The 25,868-nt window shown below is 41.5% G+C and overlaps 1 protein-coding gene across 1 annotated transcript in view; it reads right to left on the reverse strand.

Moving 5' to 3' along the window:
* Positions 1-1,218: 1,218 nt before the first annotated feature.
* SLC25A1 (solute carrier family 25 member 1) overlaps positions 1,219-25,868 on the reverse strand; it is a 49,262-nt gene continuing 24,612 nt past the window's right edge. The window contains exons 4-9 of the mRNA XM_077461617.1: positions 21,685-21,823; positions 16,260-16,344; positions 14,437-14,541; positions 13,726-13,841; positions 6,415-6,488; positions 1,219-6,236 (exon numbers count right to left, since the gene is read on the reverse strand). Coding sequence (XP_077317743.1) covers positions 6,122-6,236; positions 6,415-6,488; positions 13,726-13,841; positions 14,437-14,541; positions 16,260-16,344; positions 21,685-21,823 — 634 coding nt within the window. The 3' untranslated portion in view covers positions 1,219-6,121. The remainder of the gene's footprint in view (positions 6,237-6,414; positions 6,489-13,725; positions 13,842-14,436; positions 14,542-16,259; positions 16,345-21,684; positions 21,824-25,868) is intronic.

Below are 25,868 nucleotides of genomic sequence, written 5' to 3' on the forward strand. Positions count from 1 at the left end.
GACCGTGGGGGAGTGTCCCTACTGTCAGAATACAATAGTGTAGCATTCTCACATCTACCTCAAATGTGTGGACAGGGCACTTGGATCAGTTTTTTTTCATTCAGTCCAATGCCTTAACGAAAAAAAAAAAATCAGAACCATGTATGGCCAACCTAAGGTTCAAGGGATCATATTTTTATAATGCAGGATCACAAGGATTTCTGTTGACTTTTTCACTGATTGGCAATTATTGGGCAGAAAAGTCACAGCCTGAATAATCTCATTCACTTTATGGACTTTTTCACTTATTAGAAGTGACGGCAGAAAAAAGACTGAGCAGTCTATCAAGTCTGCCCATATTTTCTAGTTGCTAGTTTTGTTATTAAAGACACAATGCTAAGTACCAGTATAATCCTTGAGGTCCAGGATCTTCACACCTAACAAACTCTCTTAGTAACCAACGAGAGCTCTGTACTTGTAGAGCCAGCTCTAGGGAACGCTTCTCAACCTCAGCAGAAGGAAGGAAAAATATTTTTGCTTAATAAAGAATAAAGTAATGCACAATACAAAAGGATCACAGAAGTCACAAATTCTGCACCTGACTTAAAGTGGAAGTCCAAGCTAAAACTAAAATACCTGCATCTATAGCCACCAACATTCTAACACTAACCTCTCTAGCCCTGTAAAAATGAGTATACATACCTTTTCTGCAGGCGATCTGACCCGATCTCCAGCAGCGGAAGCCCTGCTGAGTACACATCCAACAACAATTGTGAAATGAATGGGAAGTGATGTCACCCATAGAGCTACTATTGGGCTTCTGTTGACGGACATGTCCTCTGCACCCACCTCCACAGCAAAGCCGCGGCTGACAGCTCTGAGTGGGATCAGAGCTTCCGCCGCTGGAGATTGGTTTGGATCTCTTGCAGAAAAGGTATGTTTACAGATTTTTTTCTTTACAGGGCTAGGTAGCTTAGTGTTAGAATGTTGGTAGCTATAGATGCAGGGATTTTAGTTTAGCATGGACTTCCACTTTAAGTCATCTTCTAAACAGATCTTAAAGGAGTTTTCCAATTTGCTTCTGATAAAACCATGTATCTTCTGCATTCAAGATAATGTGCCTCTCATTCATTTGTACTCATACGTGATCAGATTTATGCAAGTGACACTTATATTTGTGGCATTGTACGGAGTACAGCCAATATTATACTGGTTATGAAAAAACAAAAACAACCAAAATGGTTTTAGGCACACTGGCCATTGTTTAATACATAAAACACATGAGAAGACTTGGTTGTGCAGCATGTTATCAGTCAGTGCACATCTTGCAGTGCAGTGATACAGAGCACACAGAGAAAACAGCCTCTATTATGGATAACAAAAAATGTACAAAACCGTATGGATTTACATAACATACAACAATCTTTATACAAATTGTACAAATAGACCACATAAATACATATTATAACTGAAATACAATACATATCAATGTACCATATATGCTTACTCTGCTGTACTCTGTTATGTACTCCATATACACTGTACATACACCTGAATTAGAAGTAGAAGTCAACGTGCACCATAAATTGTGAGACATCAAATGGCTAGGTTAGGAATGATCAAGAAAACTGTAGTAAAATGTTTTATTTTCGCTCTCATTTTTGGCAACTACAGTCCTGCACCAAACACAGTAAACTATTCTTCATTATATATATTCAAGAGTCAGACCCCATATAACAGGTAAAAAATAATCTTACATAGCACATGACTGGCCCTCATTAAAAATTAAGAAAAGTGAATGTGTTTTGCCCAAATTCTGCTCTATAATTATCACTGTCTAGAGCAGAATTGAAAATCAGACCCGGTTATTACCAGCAATAATGGGCAGAACACGTTTTTCTTTCCATCATCTATTTAAAAACTAAATTTTTATTTAAAACTTTTCTTTTTGCTGCACTTCAGCTACATATCATCTTTGAAGTGATACCTTTGGAATTTTCTTGTGAAGGGGTCTCCCACTAGTGGCTGGTCATCGTAATTCAGTTAAACAGATATTTTGGCTTTTAGACTTATATTTTGGCACAGAGGTAATATTCATGTTATAGAAAGCACACATAGCAGTTTGGCACAAAGTAAATAACACCAAACTATGCGACTATACATAATGAACACACACAAGATGTCTGAGAAACAGGCATTCACAATGAGAGGTCCCCAAATGCACTGCACACATGTATAATTGCATAGAAATAAAAGAGAGAGGTTGCCTCTAGCATATAAACACGTTAACCTCACCACTTTAGTGCACACACACTTTATTTTTTGCATAAAACATTCTAAAATAGTATTTTAAATTGAAAAATCTATTCTACCAACTACTAAGACAAGAGATTATTAGTTGGTCATAAACCCCACATAACCCTTTTTGCTCTATATTTCATTTTAAATCGACATTTTGCAGCAGGCATAAAGAAGCAACTGTAAAAGCCTGCAGATGCAACCAAATTGCCAGGTATAAGAGGCTAACATCCAGCCATTTCTCCCTGTACTAAAAGTTTGCTCACCCCTTCCTGCTCCCTGCACACTTCTATTGGTCAGTAAGGCAGCCCATGATGGTGATGGACCAGTAACAATGTGAAGGGGTGGGACTAACCACAAGAGTTTAAATATTACCTGTTCAGATAGTGCAACATTTAGCTTTATCTGAAGGATTTTGAAGCTGCTGCAAGTTTCAGCAGATACTTCTAGGTAACTCCACTTTACAGTTGCAGCAGTTTCCCCTGTCTTACAAAGTCTTCTTAAAAGAAACCCATCATGACAGAAACAAGGAGGCTGCTATTACTAAACACAGAAAATGCTAGTTGCCCAACTGTCATATTGAATTTCTTCCTTCCGTATTCTCATTTACTTCCCTTGGTACAAGCTAACAGCTAAAGACCCCTATCCGTTCTCTGAATTTCTTGATCCACATATTTGTTCTTGGTCAGTGACTAAAAATTAGCCCTGGTTCACATTGCAACATGTCAAACCGCATGCCAAATCGGCGGCTATTGCTGGCAATGGCACCGTCTGAATCGGTGAGACGCTGCACAGATTCCCAAAAGTAGTTTCTGTAGTACTTTGGGCGACTTCGGGGTGCAATTTCAATAGACATCTGTGCAGAAACCCATACTGAAATCGCACCCGAAATCGGGACTGAAATTGTGCAAGTTCAGGTGAACTCGCACAATTTCATTCCCGCTGTGAGTGTGAACCTAGGCTTAGGCTTCATGCATGTAGCTACAAGTGTGCATTCAGTCATAGGTGCACCATACATCCCACTGCCAGCAGCTTGTTAAAATCAATGAAAGGCTGAGATATGCACATTTACACACATCCGAGCAGTACTAGAGTAGAGAGATGTATGTGTTGTTCTAAATACTGACTGTCTGGGTTTGGGCAGCGCACACATTCCTGTGTACTCTTGGAATGTCTGTATATCTCCATACAGCTGCTGAGTGTTTCAGCCTGTCATTGATTTTGACAAGCTGCTGGCACCAGGCTGTATGCTGCATCTGGGCCACCGAGGCAGAGAAGTATACCCAAATGTATGCCGTATGGCCCTCTTGCATGAAGTTTTTGTACCTTAAAGTGATATTAAGGGTTATGTTTTTTTTTTTAAAAGACATTATAAATATATGTTGTTTGTACCCATAGTAGGGCCTAGAAACAATAATAAGCAAATTGACTTCGTATTTTTTGTTTTTTTACAGCTGTTCTGAATTCTGGCTGCTCCAGATTTGATAAATTCAGTACAGGATGGGTGGACAGTTACTAATCAGCATCATTGCCAAACACAGCAATCATGTGATCCAAAGTTGGTCCTCCTAGGAACAGATTGTTAGCACAGTTTGGTCTTAGTGCACTATGCAGCATGCTCCCAGCATAAACACAGGTATGCACATATTCACCCCCACCTGATTATACTGATTAGCAGGTTAGAGTATTAAAGCATCTCCATCCCAGTCAGTAAAAGGAGATGTATAGCCAAAGCTCGTTTGGCTGTACTTCTCCTATGGATTACAGGAGTGTAGTTTGTTCTCCACTCCTGTGGCATGTTTTCAGCCAACAGTGGGCTAAAGTACGCTGTCGGCTGATGTCATTGATCTGAAAAGATCTCAACCATATATGGTCGGGATCCACCCAGTAGACTGGTCCGGTACCTGGCTTAGTCTCTCAGTGATCCAAGAGACTGAGCCAGAACCTCCTGTCCCTGCCGCAGTCCAGCACTATGACTTTCTGCTCAGGGCGGAGGGGAGAACTGAGCGATCAAAGGTGTTTAATCACTCAGTTCTCAGTGCAGTGCTGGCAGCAGACAGATGCTGTATTCCACCTAGTGTTTTTGTTTTTTGTTTTTTGTTTTTTCTTATAAGAGTCCATACTTCTCTTTTAACTAACTTTTTCAGGTCAACAATGGCAGCCCCTTTTTTCTCTCACACTAGTTTTCCTTTAAAATCAATAGGATAAAATATATGATTCTTACTCTGCCATACAATATTAATAAATTGCACAAATATATATACTCTTCAGGGGAATCTTCTCATCACACTTTGATTTAAAAAAGAATAGCAACAATTCACAATTGTTATCTTATATGATAACATTTGCATAAAAATGTTCAATTCATAAAAATGAAAGTCACACATTGGAATGGAATCATTTTTCAATACAAAATGAGCCATTGCATTAGTATTTTCTATCCACCTTAAATTACCCCTTCTTTTTCTTTCTCCTTAATAGACATCTCATAGTAATTAATAACTATTGCTGACTTTTAGAAGCAATATCATGTGCAACTATCTTTATGAATAGGCTTTTACATGCAAAAGACAAAAGTAAAACCCATAATGTACACACTTTAGAAGATCAATGTGATGAAACCTTTCTGAAAAAAAAAAAAAAGAAGCAGAAAAATGTACTTTGCAAAAAAACATATAGTCATGAAAATAGTGCATATGTTATGCTTTTTAAAAACAATTAAAGTCAATATAGGTCACAAGTGTCACAGCTCTATATAAGTAAACTGTGCAACTAATTCACTATGACTGTGGCTTACTTAAAGAGCATCTTCCCACAGAAAGATTTCTCTCCGTTTCCGGCTACGTCTTTTTTTTTCAATCATGCTATTTGCAGAATTCCTCTATTTACATTCAGACTCATTTCCTCAATGGCTTTTGCTGCAGTGCAGACTCTTGAGAAAGTCCACAACAAAATGGCAAATAGCAGAGTTCTGACAAACACATCCTGGAAACATATATATGCCCAATGTTTGAAGTGTCACCAAACCTAAAAAGCAAGAAAAATCTGCAACTTCTGCAATTTATTCTAATGTTCGATGATACCCAGTACACAGGTGAGCAGTAGAATGTGAGGTGAAAGGATTGTGGAGGCACATTTTACAGGGATGATTTAAAATATTAAAACCACTATTAAACAATGATAAAAAGTAAAAAAATCCTAAGCAGCAATATAAAAGTTTGTTAACCCCTTCAACCTTGTTTCAGCATACAATCACGTATGAACTGTTTTTTTTTTTAAAGCTGTAAGTGAGATTTAAAGAAGAAGTTCACCTTTTGGAACATGTAACAATGTGGACTCTCCCCCCCCAGTGACAGAGAACGGCACCTTCTCCGGTGTCTGCTGTTTTTGTTTCATTCACGGAATTCTGTGAATGGGAAATTCCAAGTACCGACAGCTGCTTGTAGTTCTAAGTACCATGGTGCCGTATCCTGTCAGTGAGTATTTGCCTACCCATACAAAGAACGAGCATACAGATACACTGACAATTCTGCAGGAGTCCTGCATGGCACCTTGCAATGCTTTCCAGGCTCCAAGTAAAAAAAAATAATAAATGCATATTTATTTACCTGCAAAAAGATGTGCATGTATTATTTTTTTTTTTAAAAGGTGAACTTATCCTTTAACCAGAAAATAATGCTGTAGTTATGGAAATTGGATGAAGGATCTTTTTTTTTTTTTTTTAGGAATGGGAGGCACTATAGTATTTTAGTACTAGGGAATGGGGTAATTTTCAGGTTTTTGGCACCCATGGATTCTGTAATTGCGGGTCACTTGGTTCTTCCATCAAAACCTTAGATAACCCTCAGTCAGTCTTCCAAACCTTGTTCAGAACCTTCACCACTTCATCATAGATTATAAAGACAATAGCAACATCTAGACAGACACGTCCAAGACGAGGAACAGTCCCCTTGTAGAACCTAAAAGGAGGGGGAGATGACAACTTTAGATGCTGGCAGGACACTTTGGAAATATTGCAATGCTAAAATAAGTCTATGCCATATATATGTAAAGCTAGAAGAAGATTTAGAGAATGGGTATGAAAGGTTATGTCAACAGAATGCATTGAGAAAATTTTTAATGAAATTAGTAACTTACGCTTTGGGTCCCTCATACTTGAGTATCTGATAGGCACAGTTCAATGTACTTTTGTATCTATGAGCTTCCAGTCCCTGCAAAACAAAATAATTATGTATTATCTTCAAACAGTTCAGAGCAAGCAGATCAACCACATTTTTTTTTTTACAAACACCCAAAGACAGAATCCTCCTCCCCATATATGATGATCAGTATCTCACAAAGTTTTAAAGGTTGCTAATGCTAAAACAGATCTTCTGTCCAATCCTACACACAGAACTGAACAAAAATGCCTTGTTCAGCTCATTTGAATTTAACATACTAAAGAGGATCTATCGTGAAAATCAACATTCATAATTTAGAATAAAAATCGCCTCTTTACTCTTATTTATTACTATTTATATAGATTTTTCTTTTTTTTGTAAAAAAAAAAAAAAAAGCTTGATTTCATATTTAAATTTACGAATCCTTGCACCAGAAACTCAATTTTATTGCCATTATAAATGGGACACAAATATGCACTTTTATCTATATTAAAGTGGTTGTAAACCCTTACAAACCACTTTGACCTACAGGTAAGCCTAGATTAAGGCTTACCTGTAGGTCCAAGCAATATCTCCTAAACCTATATGGTTTAGGAGATATTTGCCCGAAAACGGGCACCGCTGTCTACGGCGCATGCGCCGTAGACAGCGGCGCGCAGGCGCACTGAGCGCGGCATTTCCAAGAATGGAGCTGCCGCGCGCGTTGACTCCCGTGCGCATGCGCGGGAGTGACGTCATCGCGGCTTCGCCGAATGACAGCGGCGGAGCTGCGAGACGCCACCAGCAAGATGGATGCGGCGGACTACAGGGGACAGCGGCGACTTCGCTGGCTCCTGTGTCAGGTAAGTGAAACATAATGGGCTACTATGCGATGCATAGTAGTCCATTATGCTTTGCCTTTGCAGGGAATGAAATTGCAGGGAATAAAACGCATTGTTTTAAAAAGTTCTCTGGTCAAACAAGAAAAATTAAGCTTTTTTTTCATTTTGTCAATAGATTGCATAGGAAATAAAATTATTTCAGAAAGACAATATTTAAAAAAAATACCTTGTTTGTCCTGCAAAAAAGAACGATTTAGATATTACTTTCTTATCCTAAAGCGGAACTAAAATCCATACTCAATGGTCATCTTCTTCTGAGTGCCAGTCTTTGGGCCTCTTTATTGGCCGGTGGGGGAGGATGTTACCGTCATCCCAGCACTCAGAGACATGCGCACCTCAGTTCACAGTGACAATTTGCAGGCAGGTAGGTGCATTTTATTGCAGAAGAGACAGTGCATGTCTCTTCTACAAAAAAAAAAAACCTGCCTGCTCACAGTTTTTTACAGTGGGACTTTAGTTCCACTTTAAAGTTGTTCTAAAGTCAAAAGGTTTTTTACCTTAAAACATTCCCCTTTTCTGTAAAAAAACACTGGACCACCTGTTCTTGTGTCACAATTGTATACGTTATATTAATTTATTTTTATTTGCTAATTTTTTCCCCCACAAAAGTGGAGTTACCCTTTAAACATTTATAACAACCAGGTGCTAATGATCAATGACAAAACCTGTAGATGCGTCAAACTGATTAACTGAAACAAGAAAAACCAATGACATAACGGGTTCTCCCTCTGACAGCAGCAGGGGCAGTTCTTACTGCTGCAGTGTACAGAGCTCAAATAATTACGTGTGATTGCTGTTCAATGCAGTAGTACTCTAAATTTGGGCTGTGCAATAGTACCATCCAATTGTGTGTGTCCATGACAGCACAAGGTAAGAGAAAGCTGGTTGGATGGTACTGGCCCTCATAAAGCACAAAAGACTGGTGATATCCAGTGGTGGGAAAAAAAATTAGTGTGATGAGCAGCTCTGGATTGAAGGACAGTATTGTAGCACAAGTTGCTTTCTTTTTCACTTAATGGGATTTTTTTTTTTTTTTTTTAGCTGGAGTTCTGTGTCTGCATCTCTGGATTTAAGTGTTCTTAACCACTTCAATACTGGGCACTTAAACACCTTCCTGCCCAGACCAATTTTGAGCTTTCAGCGCTGTCGCACTTTGAATGACAATTGCGCGGTCATGCAACACTGTACCCAAATGAAATTTTTATCATTTTTTTCCCACAAATAGAGCTTTCTTTTGGTGGTATTTGATCACCTCTACGGTTTTTATTTTTTGCGCTACAAATAAAAAAAATACCGAACATTTTGAAAAAAAAAATGTTTTTTTTTTGTTTCAGTTTCAAAACTTTGTAAATAAGTACGTTTTCTCCTTCACTGATGGGCACTGATGGGGCTACACTGATGGGCACTGATAAGGCGGCACTGATGGGCACCAATGTGGCACCAATGAAGTGGCACTGATAGGTGGCACTGATGGGCGACACGGACGGACACTGATAGGTGGCACAAATTGGCACTGATAGCTGGCACGGATGGGTGGCACGGATGGGCGGCACAGATGGGTGGCCCAGATGGGCATGGATAGGCGGCACAGATTGGCATGGATAGGCGGCACAGATGGGCATGGATGGGCACTGATAGGCGGCACAGGTGGGCACTCATAGGCGGCACAGGTGGGCACTGATAGGCGGCACAGGTGGGTACTGATAGGCGGCACAGGTGGGTACTGATAGGCAGCACAGGTGGGCACTGATAGGCGGCACAGGTGGGCACTGATAGGCGGCACAGGTGGGCACTGATAGGCGGCACAGGTGGGCACTCATAGGCGGCATTGGTGTTATACTATAGTAATGGATGCCAATCAGTGCCAAACAATAATGCATGCCAATCAGTGATGCCCATTGTGGGCACTGATTGGCATCCATTATGGGCACTGATTGGCACCCATTGTGCTGACTGGCATCCCTGGTGGTCTAGGGAGGATTACCTTTTCCCTGGTGGTCTGGTGGCATCCCTGGCGGTCCAGTGTGGGCATCCTCGGGGGGGCTGTACTGATAATCGATCAGCACAGACCCCCCCTGTCAGAGGAGCAGCCGATCGGCTCTCCTCTACTCGCGTCTGACAGACGCGAGTGAGGGAAAGCCGATCACCGGCTCTTCCCATTTACACTGTGATCAGCCGTGATTGGACACGGCTGATCACATGGTAAAGAGTCTCCGTCGGAGACTCTTTACCGAGATTGTAGTTGCCGGGTGTCAGACTGACACCCCGCAACAACGATCGCCGCGATGCACACCCCCGGGGGCGCGCAGCGGCTCATAATCCTGATCACGTCATATGACGTCCGGTCAGGATTATGAAACCACTTTGCGCCGTCAATTGTCTATAGGGCGGGCGGCAAGTGGTTAATTTTTGTTAAAATTAAAGAGTTTGGAGGATATATGGTAATAATATCTTATAGTTTTTGAAGAATAAAGCTAAAAACCCATTTGTGCCCACATATTTATGTGTATTCAGTTATTTTATTGCCTGATAGATTTCTTCTTCAAAAATATCTTCTTCTAAAGCATATTGACAGGTCTGGCAAATTCAATTTATAAATTCTTACAGACCCGAATCTCAAGTAGAGGGTGTAGAAGAGTCTAAAAACAGTTAAGCCAAGTTGAATTTAAACCCCAACAATTATCTCCTATTACTTGCTCACTTCTTGTCAATTAAATAAAGCACTACGAGCATTTTGTTATATTGGTTTCATAAATGCCTGTTGATCATGCCAAAATTATAACAAGCTCAAATTTTTCTGCATTTAGCTGGCAACACTGGAGGGTTGGGGTTTACTAAAGGCACATCCACTATGCACTACAAGTACACTTGGAAGTAAAGTCACTGTAGATCTAAGGGGGACATGCAAGGAAAATAAAAAACAGCATTTTTTTCTTGCGCCCCCCCCCCAACCCCCCATCTACAGCGACTGCACTTACAAGTGCACTTTCAAGTGCAAAGTGGATTTATTTGCCTTTAGTAAATCAACCCCCAGTGTCTCTGCTGGACTGTTATTAGCCCCATCTGAGTTCTCTCTGTGGACTACAGAAGTCTTAAACTTCCTGTCTTTGGGCGAAAACGCTGACCCTCATTGATACAGTGCAGTGAGTGAGCATTGTCATCCTATAACAGGAAGTTATTGGCAGGATCACTCAGTGAAAATAAGGAAGTAAAGAGTAAAAAGTCTGAAAAATATAAATAAGGCAGCCACCACATTTAAGGACTGGCATGCTGTAATCTATTACATTTTTGTTCTCGTGTTTAGAGTCAGCAAGTAAGTGTTTTAACTCCCTGTTGTGTCCTCTAACCCTTCTGCTGGCAAGTTCTCACAAATGTTACATTAGCCATACACTTTAACCACAAGGTTTACCCCTCTTCATGACCAGGCCATCTTTTGTGATATGGCACTGCCTTACTTTAACTGACAATTGCATGGGTGGGCAACACTGTACCTCTCTTTTCCCCACAAATAGAGCTTTACAATAAAACATTCCCAATAAAAAAATCCCAATTTTTTTTTAAATCAATTTAGGCCAATATGTATTCTGCTACCTATTTATGGTAAAAAAAAAAACAAAGAAAAAAAAAATATACATGTAATATTGATTGGTATATTTTTATTTTTTTTTTTTTTTTACAAGTAATGGTGGCGATCAGCGACTTATAGTGGGACTGCGATATTGTGGCAGACAAATCAGACACCTAACTGACTCTTGACACTTTTTGGAGACCAGTGCAAAAAAATATATACTCTTACTGTACTAATGTCACTGGCGGGGAAGGGGTTAACATCCGGGGCGATCAAAGGGTTAAATATGTTCCCTAAGAGTGCTTGCCAACTGTGGGGGGGGGGGGGGTACTTTGACCGTGGGAATTTAAAGATGAGCACATTCCCCTCTCACAGAATGGCGGTCTGGCTTGTTTACATGGGCAGACCACCGCTCTGCCTTTCCACAAACGATCGGCGTGTCCCAGTGTTCTGTCAAAAGAGCCAAATTGTCAAAATCTTCAACAAGTCCCTTCCGGTGACTGTCCAGCAGTTGCGATTGGAGATTAGGGTGACTTACCTGTTTTCACAGAACACTGTCAGAGCATACACTATGGTACACAACGAGTTGGCTGTTTTGACAGAACACTGAGTAAAGAGGAAAAAAGTTGTTGCCGCCTTGGAGGCAGCCATGTTGTTGGTTTTTAGCGGCTAGACTAACAATGTTTACTCATTACAGTGTGTACCGTAGTGTATACGCTGACAGTGTTTTGTGAAAACAGGGTTCTGTGCTGGGACCAATCCTATTCAATTTGTTCATAAATGACCTAATTAATGTAGAAAAATTTAAACTAATGCATTTGGGTGTCAAAAATATGAATGCAATCTACACACTGGGGGAGAACTTGTGGGGGGATCTAGGATGGAAAAGGACCCGGGGGTCCTAGTAGATGATAGGCTCAGTAATGGCATGTAATGCCAAGCTGCTGCTAACAAAGCAAACAGAATATTGGCATGCATTAAAAAGGGGATCAACTCCAGAGATAAAACAATAATTTTCCCACTCTACAAGACTCTGGTCCGGCCTCACCTGGAGTATGCTGTCCAGTTCTGGGCACCAGTCCTCAGGAAGGATGTACTGGAAAGGGAGTGAGTACAAAGAAGGGCAACTAAGCTAATTAAGGGTCTGGAGGATATTAGTTATGAGGAAAGGTTGCGAGCACTGAACTTATTCTCTCTGGAGAAGAGATGCTTGAGAGGAGATATGATTTCAATTTATAAATACCGTACTGGTGACCCCACAATAGGGATAAAACTTTTCACAGAAGGGAGTTTAACAAGACATGTGGCCACTCACTAAAATGGAGAAGAAAAGAGGTTTAACTACGTAGAGGGCACTTTTGTCTCTTTTCTCTCACTATTTGGTAAGCACCTGAATGATCACAACATACAGGGATATACAAATGTAATGCTGACATATAATCACACACATAGGTTGGACTTGATGGACTTGTGTTTTTTTTTCAACCTCATCTACTAAGTAACTATGCAACTTGTCCAAATCTTGAATTATTGCTGCTGGCGAGTCACCGGAAGTGACGTGGTTGGAGATTTTGACAGAACACCGGCAAACATCACGTCCGCAGTACCTGCTGATTGGCTCCTGCTGTGTCCAATCACAGCAAGAGTGGATTTGCGGTGGTGGCGCGCAACCCAGACCTGGAACTGTCAGATCATGTACCAGGTATCTGATCTGGCACAGAGCAGCCGCCCTGCCACAGTAAATCTATGATGGGTGGTCACTAAGAGGTTAAAGTAGCATTAAAGCTTCTTTTCTTTTCCTTTAAAATAACAAACATGTCATGTTTACCTGCTCTGTGCAATCATTTTTCAAAGAGCAGCCCCGATCCTCTTCTTCTGGGGTCCCCTGCCGACCCTCCTGCTTCCTACCCTTCGGTGAGTGCCTCCATAGGAAGCTGCTGTGTCCATTCACACAGACAGGGTGGCCCGGCCCACGCTCCCTCGTCACAGAGTTTGATTGACAGCAGCAGGAGCCAATGGCTCTCGCTGTTATCAATCTGTCCAGCAAGGAGGGACAGAGCCAGGGAAAGCCATAGCTCTCGTGCACATCGCTGGATTGAGATGAGGCTCAGGTAAGTATAAGGGGGGCTGGGGGATACATGCAGCAATAGAAGATTTTTTTTTTTACCTTAATGATTAAGGTAAAAAACCCTAATGCCGTGTACACACAGTCGGACTTTCCGGCAGAAAAAGTCAGACGGAATCTTTTCATCAGATATTCTGATCATGTGTATGCCTCATCTGATTTTGTTTTTCTAAAAATAGAAAGTTTTTAATCTTTCTGGTGTAATCCATTCCTATCAGGAAAATCGTTCATCTGTATGCTGTTCCGACGGACCAAAAACGACACATGGGCCGCATTTTAGACGATCGGACTTTGGTGTGATCCTGTGTAGGCAAGACCATTTCAGCAGAACTCCGTCGGAAAAACCGTCAGAGTTTATTCTGACGGAAAAACCGGTCGTGTGTACGTGGCATAAGGCTTTAGAACCACCTTAAATACTAACATTTAGAAGAACCATATGATTAGTCTAATTTAGCAGACACAAATAACTAAACCTTTACAAACAATTGGCATAATCTATAGAGACATCTGAAGTAGGAACTGCTTCATACAGTCTGTTTAGACCTCAGGCAACCAATAACCATCTTCTATTCATTCTTACACTGTAAAGGGAGAACCAGATGAATTACTGTGGGACAACACAAACTGCCTGAGACTATTTCTCCCACAGAATAAAATGAGGCTCAGTGTCTCCTGCAGTACCAATATGTATGTCAACATTGCAGTTCATATTACCTGCATCCTGGTTTTCACTACATCTAAGGGAGTGTTACCAAAGACACTGGCAGCTCCTGCAATGGCTCCAAATGCTCCTGTTATGAGTGGATTCATTGGTTTGTTAGGATTGTCACCTGAAATGTTAAAAAACAAATGTTACTGCAGGTCTATGCAACCTCACAAACATCCATAGTAAAGTCAATTCTTTTTCATGTGCAAAATGAATATGTCAAAGCCCGGTTTTCACGTGGCTCATTAAATAAAAGAAAGTGGTTGTTTTCAGAGATATTACTACTAATTTATTAAGCACAAGCTGATCTTGTGGCCATTATAAAATGAGCAAGCAGTTGTTCAAACTGATTTTATGCAACGCATAAAGCTTTAAGCATTTTTAGAATTTGCAAATAAGGGATGTTTTGGATAAAAAGAAAAAGTCAGCGTATAACCAAGTCACATGATTTTCAGTGATACCATACTAAGCAGATTCACTTTGCTGAATTCATTATTTTTATAAAGTTTTGACTGTGTGACTGGAAAGGTACATAATATACCTGTACTACAGATTATAAGATAAATTGATTGTGAAACACAAAGCTGTTTTGAAAGTAAGGAAAAATTGTAAATTAAACAGTCATCAAAAAAAGTTATGAAATAGGACATTATTAAGTAAACTCGGTCATTTCTTTAATAATAAAAAAACAATCAAACAAGCATAGCCAAATTATATACCTCTGTACCAGTTCCGTAGAGAGGTCATGACAAAGAAGCGAATGGCTTGGTTGGATCCCTGCTTAAGTACTGTAGCTGTGAGACCTTGATAAGTCCCTTTAATGCCTAAGGGAAAAAAACATGACAAGTGACAACACACAGACTATAATGATGAAAGATGTTAAGAAAGCACATTCATTTCAATATACAAAGTAAATCATTAGAACACCACAAAACAAGGTGCATGATTGTTGACAGAGAATATGAGATCGACTGATCATGGTTGCAATGCTTTCCAGGCTCTAATGCAAAAAAAAAAATGTATTTTAAATAAATGCTAAATAAAAAAATGAACGCACATTTTGCATTGTACAATATATAAGTGAATTTAATTTGGAATTTTCCTTTAACCATAATACCTTTCCTTCAGCTGATTACATATCGGGGGAAAAGGGCCAATCACAGCGTCCCTTTACCATGTGATCAGCTGTGTCCAATGACAGCTGATCACAGATGTAACCCCAAACTCGTTAACGGCTTTTCTTTCCAATCAGTAAATAATTGTAAATGTGCTCAGTAGGTTAAAGGCCATGCCAATAATTAAAAGAATAAAAATAAAAAATAAAAAAAACACTGCAAGTACAGAAAAAAAAAAAATTGCGTTGCACTCCCAGAAATGCACTCAGCTCTTATTTAGGATTACTTTATTAATCCCAAAGGGGAATTATTGAAACTATACTTAGTTTAAAGAAGAGGTCCACCCACTGCTCAAAAAATTTAAAACCAGCAGCTACACATACTGCAGCTGCTGGCTTTTAATAATAGGGCACTTACCTGTCTTGGAGTCCAGCGATGTCAGCTCCACACAGCTGATGTTTTCAACAGCTGTCGGGTGCTACTGGCGCCATTGTGGGTAAGGGCCCCCGGCAGTGTAGCCTTATGGCTTCACGCCAGAACCCCATTGCGCATGCGCTCCACTCCTCTCTCCTATTGGCCCGAGGACAGGGAGAAAAGGAGGAAGCCGAGCTGTGATGTCAATATCCACGGCTGTAGCTCCCGGAAGTCAAAGACAGGGATCCTCCCCCCCCTCCCCCCCTGAAAGTTCCACTTTTGGGTGGAACTCCGCTTTAAAGCCCAACTCTGGGAAATTGTAAAATCATCCCTTGCAGTAGGGCTGCACCCGACCCTCTACTCCTTCAGCGGATGGGGCTCCTGCACACTCAAGCATTGGTCTAGTCATCCCTCTGAGGCCTTACATCCAGTGCAGGGCTATGGAACTTGCACTGGTCTAGATGACATCAGGACATTAGACTGGTGGAACGTAGGGGAGAAGACACTGTGGATAGCGGTCTAGCAGCAGGGAGGTGCAGAAGACAGGGTAATTAAATCTGTTTTTCTGTGTCCCCTAGACTTAAATGAGCAAATGACCCTTTGAATGTGGGCACAGCCCCACTGTAAGGGATACGTTCGTAGTTTCCTGGAGTTGAGCTTTAAGCCCATGGCACACATCATTCTTGTGGACTCAGTGGTGTCAGCTCTCCCAGCTGTATTTTGATAAACTACTCAACCACTCCAACTCTCATATCTTTGCTACATAAAGGCTAATCACTCTGTAGTCCATGATAACTAGTAGGGCTTTTTGAGATAACATAGGAAGTATGGAGAAAACACAACTGTAAATTTCTTAAAAGATCAACATTTTTTGCACTTATCAAACTGATATTACAAAACGCCTCCAATGGCATATTAATAGACCAAAAGTGAGAAAACAGGAGAAGTTCATTGTTGGGGTTTACATAATTTAAATATAACACTGTTGGAAATACACAGAGGGAAATTTATACCTTGATCTCGAATAATTTCCCTGACTCCATGGAAAAACCCTTTGTACTTTGGATTTGGAGAGCACTGGTCATGAATAAACTTCACCTACAGGAAGAAAAAGTTTCATTTTTTTTAATGCTCTCATGCTTAGGTTAGTTAAACTGTTGCCCATCAAGTATTATTGTTGTGTTTTACTAAAGAGCTGGTGTTCTATCAACTAGTGCCTTCCATTGAAAAGTGCCCGCACATGCGCAGTATGGAAGGACACTCCAGCCGATTTACCGATCAGCTGGCGTGACATCGCCATAGCGCATTCGCACACCTTAAGAGCCATTTTTTTTTCAATGGGAGATACCATTGGATGGGCAGAATTAAAAGCTGCGGAGAGAGACCGTAGATGTCAGATTGTGCCTCGCTGTTGCAGGGCAGGTTTACAGTGTGCTCGAGGTTTGGGTTTTGTCAATGTTACAGGGTGAGTTTGCTGTGTTGAATGGCAGGCTGCAACACAGAAAAAACCCTGCCCTGAAACCCAGCCACAACCTACCCTGCAAACAGCAAGGCACAATCTGACATCTACAGTCTCCCTCCGCTGTTTGCATAGCTTTTAATTCTACCCGTCAAATGGTATCTCCTGTCAAAAAAAGCCTCCTACGATGTGCGTATGCGATATGGTGATGTCACGACAGCTGATCGGGAAATCAGCTGGCGTTGCCTTCTGTACTGCACATGCTCGGGCACTTTTCAACGGAGTGCACTAATTGATAGAACACTGGATAGCAGGGGATAGGAGTGAGGATTTTACCAGTGCCTTAATGGGGCAGGTAACAGGGAATAGTGATGGGCTAAAGGCATTGGTGTACGTCAAATCTAAAAAAAGATTTTCCATGTTTAACCTTATGTAAAAGATATGGAATACGACCAGACGATTGCAAAATGTCACTGGCTTCACTAATTATAGCCCTATGTGGGATAACAAATACTACCCCGAACTAATACTATTGGACAGCTGGCCTAGGTGGAAAAAGTATGGGATCGCTTGGCCGAAACATATTTTTTTTTGCAATGGCACATTATCCTCTTTTACAGATCTTCAACAAAAATGTAACATACTGCAATCTTTGCGATTCTATCACTTGCAATTGCAGCACGCTGTTAAGGCACAAACAAATGGTGAGCTGTGAATCTTTAATTATATGGCCGAGGTCTCTCCACTCAAAGGTTTTATTTCATATTGGTACTTGATGCTATCCTCAAAAATTCCTAATAGACTTCCCTATTGGGGTTATTAGCAAGTGGGAAAGGGATGTGGGTACATTCAAGGAAGAACAGTGGGAGGAGGTCCTGCAAGCTGTACAAACGTGCTCTCTCAATGTAACGCAGCGCCTATCCCAGCTCTATATAGTCCTTCGGGTGCATTTTACACCTTCTCGGCTGTCCAGGATGGGATTGAGGGATGATTCTACATGCACCAGATGTTCTAGAGATCATGGCGATTTAATCCAGCTACCATGGAGATGTCCAAAACTCCATCTCTGTACTGGTCCAGGGTACTGAAAACCATTAATGCGGTATTTCAGGTCACTGTTCCCACTGTCCTAAAGCCTTGTATATTATTAGGTATTCTGGATGAGCTCTCAATCGAGGAACAAGCTAAGCAGGCCATAAACAGGGCCCTTATTCAGGCCCGTAAACTCTTACTCAGCTACTAGAAAGCAGTTCCCACACTAAAAGAATGGATTTTACAGATGGGGGACACATTACAGTTGGAAAAGTACATCTACCAACATAGAGGGTGCAAGCTTAAATTTAATAAATTATAGGACCCATGGTTAAATGCTCCAGGACTCTGCCCAGTGGAATTGATTCTAGATAGATTGCTGTGCTAATAGCAACTGGGGTATGGTTTCTATAAGTCATGATTTATCTGCATACACGATAAATGCCCTAAATGTGTGCTGCACCGTCTATACAAGCCCTTATTTGGGGCAAGTGAATGTTTGTTAAAATAGGGGCTATTGGCAGATGCTGCAGACTGTCTGGAATTTTGTAATGCTGTTTATTGATATTTAACATTCAATAAAACTTATTTTTGAGTTTAAAAAAAAAAAGTATTATTATTGTTAATTATGCAGGATTTATATGGCGCCAACAGTTTGCAAAGCACTTTACAAAATGAAGGAAGACATTACAGTTACAATACAATTCAATACAAGAGGAATTAGAGGGCCCTGTTCGTTAGAGCTTACAATCTAAGAGATGTTGTTAAATGGGACTTTGAGGTGTCTGAAAATATCCTCATCCATAAAACCATAATCCATGGAATTCATAAAGTCTGGCGCAGACAGATTTTGCAAAAATGTCTCACTGTTTCATATACCTGTCTAAAACTAGTACTTTGGCACCTGCTGCGTCACTTTTAGAAAGCATGCGAGACACTTTCGCAAAATTTGTCTCTGTATGCCAAAAGAAAGTTTGCCTAATGAGCTCCACTTTCATAAGATATGAACTATCAGTATTTTAGTTCAATTTTTCTAGCAGGTGTTGAGCCACAAAATTTAAATTAGAATTAGAATTTCCTGAATTTGAGGCATCAGTCACTGTCAGAACCAAACTGTTACAGATGTTTTTTTGAACTTGGTGAAATAAATAACAAAAGAGTGGCACAACAGCTTTACTGAATTTCCCACAATATGTCTTGTATTTATATTAAACATTTCCAGAATCCCTTTTTTATGTATAAAACATTTTTAACAAACCAGATGATAACATTTCAAAAAGTTTAATTCTCAAAGCCTTCATATAAATAATATATTGAAATTATAGATACCTTGTTTGGCACAGACTGATCAATTATAACACGTTTTTCATAACAGGTAATAAAAGCACTAAAGCCAACTGAGAGCAATGTACTGCTTGTGTTTGTTTACACAACTTGCTTTTAGACCAAATTCCAAACAAAAGGTTCAGTTCTGCACAATGAACACTGGATGGCGCCAGAATACAACATGTGAGAAAGGTATACTCCAATCAAAATTAAAAAATGAAAGTAAATTTAAGGGTTCGTTTTTTTTGTTTTTTTTTTAAATAATAAACATATCATACTTACCTCCACTTACGCCCCGATCGTCCTCTTCTGGGGTCCCCCGGCGGCTCTCACGGCTTCTCCCCACATCAGATAACCCCTTAAGAGAAGTGCTCTCCCGAGGGGGTTACCTTACGGGCACGCTCCCGAGTCCAGCATTTGGCGTCCAAAGCCGCCGAATGCATGACTCGGCCCCACCCCCCGCATCATTGGATCTGATTGACAGCGGCGGGAGTCAATCGCTGTGCTGCTATCAATCTATCCAATCAAGAGCGGACAACCCAGGGCAGAGAGACAGCGCATCCCTGCCGAGTCAAGTTCCAGGGCATAGGATGCATTAAGGTGAAAAAACACAAAGCTTTACAACCCCTTTAAAGGATAAGTTCACTTTTTCAAAAATAAATAAATGCTAATTTTTTTTCGCTGGTAAAAAAAAAATGTATTATCTTATTTTTCTTATGAGCCTGCAGAGCATTGCAGATTGCGGGTGCAATGTCAGGCTCTTGCAGATTCTCAGTACATCTGCCTGTATCTTCAGTATGGGCAGTTACTGATCAACAGGAAGAATTAATTAACTATGAGAGTGTTCAACAACGCCCTTGTAGTTCATTGAGATGTCAGCTGCTCTCTGTGAATGAATGACGTGGCTGTGTGGGAGCGGAACGTTCTTTTCAAATTGTGATAGAGGGGGCATGAAGAGGATCCCCTCCCGCTGTCACAATGGGCAAGAAAGGTGGGCATAGTCAGGCACTCTTGATGAGTGCCTGTCACAAGCCCCATAATTCTATTAACCCCCCCCTACACTGAAAGATTGTGGCAGCAGCACAGAAATGTGTAAAATCAGACAAAGGGATCAGAGTTATCCCAAAAGCTTGCATCTTTAATAACTCAAGTTACTACTGCTAAAATTAGGCTTTGAAATGCATACATTTTATCCATCATGGCTAGTTTTGATAATTTGTTATAGTGAGAACATGTGTTGTTAACCTGTGTGAAAATGCAACCTATCTTCATATGTGTCTCTCAGAAAGTAAGTTGCACCAGGCAAAGTTATGCGACTAGAAGCCAAGTTCTGAATATGTGAACGGACCATCTAAAAGGTGGAATGGATTATACAGGGCAAGTCAAGGGTATGATGGAAGCAGTCTTTCCCATGTCTTCCTGTGCACATAGGGTGCCCCACTAGAGCGAACATAGCCAGGACTATGGGCTGTGACCAGGACCACTGAAAATGCAGTGCAGCCTGCCCCCTCCTGTACCAAGCCCAGGCCCCATTAGTTTAAAAGGGGGCACTGAGCACCTGCGGGGCAGGAGGGATGGCTGTACTGCCCATTGCTGACACAGACCCACTTGTGGCTCCCTTTGCAGGGCTTTCGGTTTCTCCTCCTCTCCCTCCAGCTGTGCTGCAGGGGGGGTCAGTTTAAATATCTGTACCGCCCACTGCTCTGAACACCTCCACCCTCTGCTGTCCTGGGCTCTACTGTGTGACCCCCTTTCATCTGTTGTCCAGGCTGACCTGTGTGTCCACTTCTGCCTTCTCCCCTCTCCCTCCTGCCGGCAGCTGCTGGGGGCACACAGGAAGGGGTGTAATTTTCGGATGGAGAGTGTAGGGGCCATTAAATATGTCATCTGCCCCTTGCTTTCCTGAATGAACACAAGCATAATAAACTATGTTCACTATGATTCAGTTTGTGAATGAATAGGAAACCTCTGTGCAGCTGAGGCTGCAGAGAAAGGTACTGAGGAATATATGTTCTCATTCCCTTTCTCTGTCTAAGTGAGACAACAGGGGGTCGGTTTTAAATCCTGTTATTTCACCAAAGCCCCCCAGCTGGCTCCTCTCCACCTGCTTCAACCCCCGGACTAGCGTGTTGCAACTACGTGTTTTGCATGCAGTTGCAGGGCGCTTTCAGAGAAGCACAATTCACTTAAATGGGTCTTGTTCAACGGTGGTATAATTTCTGCCATGACTGTGAAACACAACATCACGGTCGTGGCAAGTGTACACCCCTATCCACTGCCTCTGTTACTAAAGGGGGAAAGCAGTTGATAAGCAGTAAAATCACATCTCAACAGAGTTTTATTTATGAACTCAATACAGCTTTATCTTTTAGATATAGCAGGACTTTTGTTGTGTTTGTGTCCACTAATAATGATTTGATTTTTTTGAGGGGGGGGGGGCCTTTTCAGGTAGGCTATATGGGGCCCCATGATTTCTAACAGCAGCCCTGGCAGTGGCAAGGGAGCAGAGAATGGCCCTGCCAGAAATCTGACAATGTATAATTAGATTGTATTATGTGTAGCCTGCTAACAGCCATTTTGTTTAAACATTAGTTCCTGTAACTATAGGAATGGAATCTCACCTTGATGGTTTCCATGGGACAAACCACTGCAACAGCTTCAGCCACACCAGCACCTAGGCCACATATCAAGCTGCGCGTACTGTTCAATTTCCCATCAGCATCCCGCATCTGATTACTGAGGAACTCAAACATCCCAAATCTGTGCAAGAAAGCAAGGCTTTAAGTAACAGACTAATGAACACTACACTTAGAAAAGCTGATAAACATTGCTAGAGGAACAAAATAGGATTTTTGTACTTCCCCTAACAGCCATTTTTGTGGTTCATTGAGGGACAAAGGAATTGAGTGGCTATTGAGTTATGCTGGGGCCTACAGGAGGATTTGAATACTGGCAAACAAAAATAAGTGCAAACCGGGTATTGTGGCTGGGTCTAGAGTGGAACTGGGCGAATGGGACGGTTTTGAAAGAGACTACCATCAGGCCCAGCACTTATAACATGGGGCAACTGCTGAAGAGTCTGGGAGTGAAGAGTGTGATGTTTCTCCTGAGGAAGGAAAACTCTGGCTTGAGCTGTGTCTAGGATAAGACAGATATTCCAAGTCAGGAGTCAGTTCCAATGCTGACTCCTGAAGTTACAGGGCCCAGTCAAACCTCTGTAAGGACTGAACAGTCCAAGCTATATTGTGGGTCAGAACCCATTCCAACCGTTTCCTTCAACAGAAAATCTTTCAGATATCCCACAATGGGGATGCCCTGGGAGAGTAGCAAGGGGCCAGCACTTTGGTGAGTACTCGAGGTGCAGATGATAGGCCCAATGGCAGATACACAAACTGGAAGTACTGAGGAACCATAGCAAAGTGAGGTAATCACTGATAAGATGGAGAGATTGGGACATGCAAGTGCGCATTCTTGATGTTCAGAGGCCAGAAAGTCTGACTTGATGGATTTCATGAGGAGTTTCTGTGCCTAAATTAAGACATTTAGGGCTTTGCAAACCAAGATGGGACAAAATGTCCCTTTTTGGTTTGGGAACTGTGAACAGGTTGGGGTATAACCCCTAAAAAACGATCCTGCCACTGGCACTGGGACTATGACCTTCTGCTCCAGAATACTCGTGAGGTTTTTAATGGAGGTCTGCTAATCTGTGCGGTGACACAGGTAGGATGGCAAGTTTAAACTAGGGGAGGGGACCGACGATTAGAGAAAAATTCTAGCTTGTAGCCCCTGAAAGCCACCTCCCTCGCTGAGGCATCTGAGGTGATGGCTTTTCAAATATCTGTAAAAGACTATGCTGAACATTTGTCTGAGGATTTGGAAGTCCATGGCTTACTGGCAGAATGGGAGCCAGACTTGGTCTTGAAGCTAAATCTGGGGAGTAATGAAAGGGGGTCTTCTTGGCCTCAGTGGAGGGAGGAGCTTCCCCGGTTGAGCCATAGGAGTCTTCTGCTGAAGCAGATATAATGTATGTTTCTTGCCCTCAGGGATGTATTTAATAAGGGTGTCCAAGGGACACCCTGGACATATCTCAAGGCTGCAGGCATTAGCCCCAAACACTCTAGAAGTAAGGAATCAACTTTCTTAGTAACAGCAGTCCTTCTGAAGGCCTTAGCCTGTCTGTTAGACTATGAGCACAGCCAGGGCATGTTGTACAGCAGGGCTTGCAATGAAAACAGACTTTTAGAAAGGCGCTCCAAATGCTTATACAGTGCCTTGAAAGAGTATTCATACCCCTTGAAATTTTCCACATGTCATTTTACAACCAAAAGCATAAATGTTTTTTATTGGTATTTTATGTGATAGACCAACGCAAAGTGGCACATAATTGTGAAGTATAAGGAAAATGCTAAATGGTTTTAAATTTTTTTTTTTACTAATAAATATGTGAAAAGTGTGGCATGCATTTGTCTTTTTGGGGATGTCTCTACCAGCTTTGCACATCTATAGAGTGAAGTTTTTGCCTATTCTTCCTCACAAAACAGCTCAAGCTCTGTCAGATTGGATTGAGAGCATCTGTAAAAAGCAGTTTTCAAGTCTTGCCAGATTCTCAATTGAATTTAGGTCTGGACTTTGCCTGAACCATTCTAACATGACTATGCTTTGATCAAAACCATTCCATTGTAGCTCTGGCTGTATGTTTAGGGTCGTTGTCTTGCTGGAAGGTGAACCTCTGCTCCAGTCTCAAGTCTTTTGCAAACTCTAATGCCCTGTGCACACGGTCGGACATTCCGACGACAAAATTCGTTGGATTTTTTCTGACAGATTTTGACCCAAACTTGTCTTGCATACACACGGTCGCAAAAAGTTGCCGGAAAATCTGAACGTTCAGATGACGTAAAACACGTACAATGGAACTATAAATGGGCCAGCAGCCAATAGCTTTTGTCTCGTAATTTATTCTGAGCATGCGTGGCACTTTGTGCGTGGGATTTGTCTACACATGATCGGAATTTAAACAATCAGATTTTGTTGTCAGAAAATTTTAGATCCAGCTTTCAAAGTTTGTGTTGGAAATTCTGATGGAAAAAGTCAGACGGAGCCCACACACGAATTTCCAACACAATCCAATCGCACATTTTCCATCGGAAATTCCGACCGTGTGTACAGGGCATAACAGGTTATCTTCTAAGATTGCTCTGTATTTGGCTCCATACAAACTCCCGTCAACTCTGACCAGCTTCCCTGTTTCTGCTAAAGAAATGCACCCCTACAATATGATTCTGCCACCACCATATTTCACAGTGGGGACAGTGTGTTCAGGATGATGTGCAGTGTTAGTTTTCTGCCGCTTTTAGGCCAAAAAGTTCAATTTTAGTCTCATCTGACCAGTGCACCTTTTTCCATATGTTTGCTGTGTCCCCCACATGGCTTCTAGCAAACAGCAAATTGGACTTCTTATGGCTTTCTTTCAACAATGGCTTTCTTCTTGAAACTTATCTATCTTAAAGGCCAGATTTGTGGAATGCATGACTAATTGTGGATCTCTGCAGCTCCTGCAGAGTTACCATGGGCTTCTTGACTGCTTCTCCAATTAATGCTCTCATTGCTTGGCCTGTCAATTTAGGTGGTTGGCCACATTTTGGTAGGTTTGCAGTTGTGCCATACTCTTTCCATTTTCAGATGAGGGATTGAACAGTGCTCTGTGAGATGTTAAAAGCTTGGGATATTGTTTTATAACTTAACTCTGTTTTAAACTTCTCCACAACTTTATTCCTGACCTGTCTGGTGTGTTCCTTGGTCTTCATGATGCTGTTTGTTCACTAAGGTTCTCTAACAAACCTATGAGGGCTTCACAGAACAGCTGCATTTATACTGAGATTAAAATTACACACAGGGGAACTCTCTTTACTAGTTAGGTGACTTTTGAAGGCAATTGGTTCCACTAGATTTTAGTTAGGGGTATCAGAATAAAGGGGGCTGAATACAAATGCAGGCCATCCTTTTCAGATATTTATTTGTAAAGAAATTTGAAAACCTACATCTACCGGTTGGATAGGAGCATCCTGCTTTTGTTTCACCCTGATATTCCATGATGGCCCCCTCAGATGCTGAGTCGCTGACGATTCTGTCGTGGAACGTCAGGGGGCTTAACTCCAAATACAAATGCTCATTGTTGTTCCAATACTTAAAACTACATAACCCCCACATAGTGTTGTTACAGGAGACACACTTAACTGATAGTAAGGTTCTGGCTCTGAAAAACCCTGGGTGCAGCAGGCGCTTCATGCGACCTACTCCTCGTATTCTCGAGGGGTATCTATACTGATCAGTAAATGAGTTCCATGTGCAATTCACGGGGTTCATTTGGATCCCCAGGGGAAATTTGCTATGGTGGTAATGAGCATTTATAACCAAAAATATGTAATTGTGAACGTTTATTTGCCTCCTCTGATCCAAATACACATTCTGTACGCACTATATGAAAGGCTGGCTCCGCACTGCCCAGCGTGTGCCCTGTTCATGGGAGATTTTAATGTCACACTGTCCCGTGACCTAGATAGACCTTCCCCACAATCTACTTTCAATCCAGATCTTGGTACGTGGGCTCAGGCAACAGAGTTCCAAGAGGCATGGCGGTGGCTTCACCCCCAGGATAGAACGTATTCCTGCTTCTCCTCCACATTTAAAACATCCTCCCAAATTGATTTAGGCTTTGTCAATGCTGCCCTCCTGGCCAACATCCAGGAGGCCTGTTACCTTCCTTCTGGCCTCTCTGATCATCCTCTTAAACTCACCATTAGGACTA

This window comes from Lithobates pipiens, unplaced genomic scaffold, assembly GCF_037356315.1.
Source record: "Lithobates pipiens isolate NorthernLeopardFrog02 unplaced genomic scaffold, aLitPip1_a1.2 Scaffold_3, whole genome shotgun sequence".
NCBI lineage: Eukaryota > Metazoa > Chordata > Amphibia > Anura > Ranidae > Lithobates > Lithobates pipiens.